At 45.0% G+C, this 4563-nt stretch overlaps 1 protein-coding gene across 1 annotated transcript in view; it reads left to right on the forward strand.

Annotated features, from left to right (window-relative positions):
- The window catches only part of LOC104859135, a 22817-nt gene extending 21253 nt beyond the window's left edge, over positions 1-1564 (forward strand). The window contains exon 5 of the mRNA XM_010619648.1: positions 1289-1564. Coding sequence (XP_010617950.1) covers positions 1289-1564 — 276 coding nt within the window. The remainder of the gene's footprint in view (positions 1-1288) is intronic.
- Positions 1565-4563: the final 2999 nt, after the last annotated feature.

Consider the following 4563-nt stretch of genomic DNA (forward strand, 5'->3'; position numbering starts at 1 on the left):
AGGAAAAAAGGAAAAGAAAGGAATTGGAACAAAAAAACAAGCCAGAGTAGCACAACTAAAGGCACTCATGAAAGAGCATTCCAGAGCTGCTTAGGAGCAGGGGGATAAAAGTGTCTGAAGGGAGGGGGTATTGTTCATTTGTTTGTCAATCGAACTAGTGACCTTGCGCTTGCCCCGCAGACAGGCGGGCAGAACCACTGAGCTAAATCCCCAGCCCCAAGGGAGGGGAAGTGTTTTGAGGAGAACTAATGGCAATGTGTCTTATAAAGGTTTAAAATTTAAACATTCACTGTATTTTGTGTGATCACATCTGATGAAAGGTGGATTTTAAAATCCAACCTGAGAACCACAGTTATTGAACCTATTTCTAGTAATAGTAATTACAGATAGATTTCGTTTTATTTTCATTCATTGTCCCCTCCACTCGCTGTGCATTTTTCTTCTTTTTATTGTTCTAATGTTCACTGAGAAAATCAACTTTTCTTTCGCTAGGTTCTTGCCTTCCCCGCCCTTGCTGTAGCATACTCCTGCTGGTTTTTAAGTTTGTAGCATGAATTCTTGACAACATGAGCCGAAGTTAACTTCTCCCCACCCTCCATAACACTAAGGAGACTATGAAACACTTATTTATCATGTCTCTTTTTTTAATGTGTTGATTTCCCTCTCTTTCGCCTCCATCTTGCTTTTATGTCCTCAAGATGGAACCATTATTGTCTGCATTGTTTTAGACACGGCTGTTGCACTTTGGATTTGCCCACGGTATTATTTCTTTGGGCGGCTCTTTGTATGACGCGCCCTGCGGCCTTCAGCTTCCTCTGGCCTGAGGGTTTTCAATTTGCTGCTTCTCAGATCCGACGCCCCTCCAGTGTTGCTCTGTGACCCTGGAAGCCCCTGGAAGCCCGGGTCTCTGCAGTGAGCTTCCTCCGCAGGCTGGGCGCTGTGGTAGTAGGGGAGCTGCGGGGTTTGGGGTGCAGGGTTGAGGCTGGGCCTGAGGACCCTCAGCCAGGCACCCAGAACCCACATCCCCTTGGCAACCTGGAGCCGCCCTGCCCTGTGATCACCCGGCATGGCTGCTCACTGGGGCATCCTGATGCCCGGTACGCACCCTCCCTGACAGCCCATCTCTGGGGGCACAGAGGACCCCCCGACCCCGTGCAGGTGCCCCCCCATGGGAGCAAGCCACACTGTGCTCCAGACTCTCGTCCGCCGCAGCAGCCCCGGGACCCCTCGAACGCGCTCCTGGCTCTCTCACTCTCAGTTTTCACCGTCATCGCTTTGTCTCCGGCAGGAGTACTGCGAGCCTGACGCATCTGATCTTTCCGTGCTCCTGTTTGTATTAAGCTGCTACACATGGGCATCCGAGCCTCGCCTCACCTCGTCAAACGCCGCCCTCCCTCCTCCTCCCCAGCTCTCCAAGCCCGCGCTCCGCCAGGCCTGCTCCTCCCCGCCCCGTCTGCACTGCTTTCGCTGCCTTTCCGTGTCTGCAGACACCGCTTCCACGCTCCTCGGTCCTTTCCCACAGACCCAGCTGGTGACTGAGTCCATCACTGAACTGCTGCTGTGAATGACTCGGGTTTACACATTCAGCCGTTCTATTTGACTCATTTGCAAATTTGCCTGCTCTTTTTGTCTTTACTTGTTATAAATGCACTTATTCTGCATTTTCTACAAATCGTATCGTTTCAGGTTCCTGCTAATTGTTGTCTGCTGATTCTCACCATGAATATTTTCCCTCGGTTGTTTTGTTTCATCATGAATTTTCCTCCAAAACAGGATTTATCAATAAAAACTCCATCATAGCTGAGGCGATGGCCTCACCAGGGCCACTTGGACAGTGACTTGTTTGCACTGACTAAAAAGCACTGTACGCGTTTCTCATCCAAGTGAGACATGTCCATGGTTACATTTATCAGAAATATTTTGACCCATTGTGGCGTCTAAGCCCAGGTGGAAAAAGATCCTTGCCATCTCACTTAGACAATGAGTTACTTTTTTCTTAAAGTCCACCCTTTCCCTCAAATGATAGCCCTAAAAGCTCCTGACTTTGGACACCTTCGTCCCGTATGAACAGCCCTAGCTATGTCTGGAAAAGGATGCTGTCTACATTATAACTCACATTATGAGGAGTTGTTTAAAGGAGAGCTTCAGGTTGCCTATTCTACCATGGCTCTAATGAAACAAAAATATAACAATTACATTAATAATACGTTTTCCAAGGTAAAACGTAGGCTGTCCCCCTTCTGACACAAGCAACTGTTAAAAGGCTGCATGGCAATTGGCATTACAACTGGCAAAGGAGAAATATAATTTTCTGATCGATCATTTCTTTGTTTCCAAAAGTGCTTCTGTTAAGCTAAAAGTCTAAGAGTTGAGAACATATTTTTATTTGAGCTTTCTGAGTCATATTAATTAGTCAATGTTTTCAAAGTGCTTTTGGAGATGAAAGCATTATTCATCAGCAAACCCAAATTTTTTGTTATCATAATGATGGCTTCTTTTAAAGATGCTAATTGGCCCACCTGCCATGAGAGAGCAACTTCACCTTTGCATTAATGACTGGAAACAACTTTAAGGCACCCTATTTATTAATTCCACTAGCTTAAACTTCATATGCAAGGAATATATACTTTACCATTACAATAGCAATGAAAATTCACAGCAGTAAAGGGGAGTGTTTTGATATTGTGTGCACCTAAAAATAGAACGCTGCTTCTGTGGGAGCCACAAATTAAAATCCATTATTCTCATTGCTTCCATATCATTGTTTCTATAGATGAGAAATATTTTCACATTTCTCAGCAGAGTAGACCTTATTGAAATGGTCTGTTCTCAACACCTGTCCCGTGAATATTGTTTTTATGCTGTTCTCTTTTGCTTTTGTAGAGGAGAATTATTAACTGATATATTAGCATTTAAATAAAAACTGACTCTTAAAAACATCAATTCAAAAAGATTCAAAAGCCAACCTTTAAGAACATGATGAATATTTAGCAACCTAGACAGTAATGAGAAGATTTTTCTCAGATTCTTTTGTAAAGTGCAAAGAAAGAATATTATGGTCCTCTAATGTTATCCAAATATTAGTTGCCTTTTTTTCTAAATTGTATTTCTACCCCTACTGCATTGCATCACATATCAGATGTTCGATATGGTATTTGAAGGGACTGATTTTTTTCCCGAGGACTAAAATGATTTTTCACAAAGCTTCCTTAAAGAATCAAAATGATTTGGAAAGCCACATGAATAGCTCTTTCCTCTGCAAAGAGATGGCTATAAAAATCTAGCATAGAAAGCGAAGTACAGGTAGCTCTTCTGAACCTTCATGACACTTGTTTGAAACGAGTTGTTCTAAAAGAATATTCTAGAAAAATATACGATCCAAATGACTCTTTAAAAAAAAATAGCTTACAAGCCTTTGTTCCATAATCAAATAGCCCGTGGCAAGCGGCTTGCTAGTGGCACTGTCTGAGGGTGCTGGGTCACCTCTCCAGGGACTGAGGGACCATGAGGGGACTGACATCCTCACCTATTACAACGTCACTCCAGGGCCAGAAGAGCCGGGGAGTACGGAAAAGCACCTAGACTGTCCCTGGGATGATCTATTTCTTGTAGAACAAGTCCAGCTGAAATTTTTGAAACTCGGCTTGTGTCTAATGTTGAGAATTGGGCTGTTAGGCAGAAGCTCCATTTCTTCATTCTGGATTTTAACCAGGCTCTTCTGCGAATTTTCACACTACCAAAACCATCATTGGTCATTTATCTTCTCTGCTTAAACAAGAACTTTAATAGCTAGCGGTCAACTTCCCATCAACGAGAGGGACCATCTGATATGTTTTAGCAGCTGCAGTGTGTCAGTAACCGGAGACTTGGCGCATAAGGAGGGTGTTTACTAGTGGTGAGGAAGTCAGGGGTGGATGTGGGGATCCCCATGTCTGAACAGTTCCGCATCTGAGAGGAAGCGCACATGGGACTCTGCAGTTCTAAACTGGTGTGAGGAGCATGACAGAGCGTCCTTCTGAGTGTCTCGCTGGCAGGGAGGGGGAAGCGATCCGGAGATGTGGGAAGCTCAAAGAAGACGTTCACAGCAGGGCTTTCCCTAAGATCTAAAGATAAGCAGGAGCGCTGGGGAGACAGGGAGAACCAGGCATCCGGCAGAGGCAGGAAATGCAATGGTGGTTTAGGGAAACAGTAAACTCCCTCTTGATGACTGCAGCATGATACATTAGTGCACCCAGAATGGACAGCAGGATTCCAGAGTGCAAAGACACACACACACGTGAGCGTGCACGTGTGTGCATACCTGCTTACACTTTAATATTGCAGGCCTTTAATAGAGGTACTGTGATGGCTTGTGTTTAGATGTCCTGTGGCCTGAGGGCATCACGGGAAGCTGCAGGGCTCCACCCTTTGCAGCCTCAAATTGCAAAAGTGAAAGACTTTGCTTTGAGAAGAGGAATCCTTGAGCACCATGGTCCAGAATGGCGTTGGCCTAGGGAAGTCGTTCCTTGGGATTTGGTTGATAGGAACTCAACCCCTACAGCCAAGAGAGAAGGAAGCCTGGCT

The sequence above is a fragment of the Fukomys damarensis genome, unplaced genomic scaffold (assembly GCF_012274545.1).
Source record: "Fukomys damarensis isolate Sample0158 unplaced genomic scaffold, DMR_v1.0_HiC HiC_scaffold_5, whole genome shotgun sequence".
In the NCBI taxonomy this organism is placed as follows: Eukaryota; Metazoa; Chordata; class Mammalia; order Rodentia; family Bathyergidae; genus Fukomys; species Fukomys damarensis.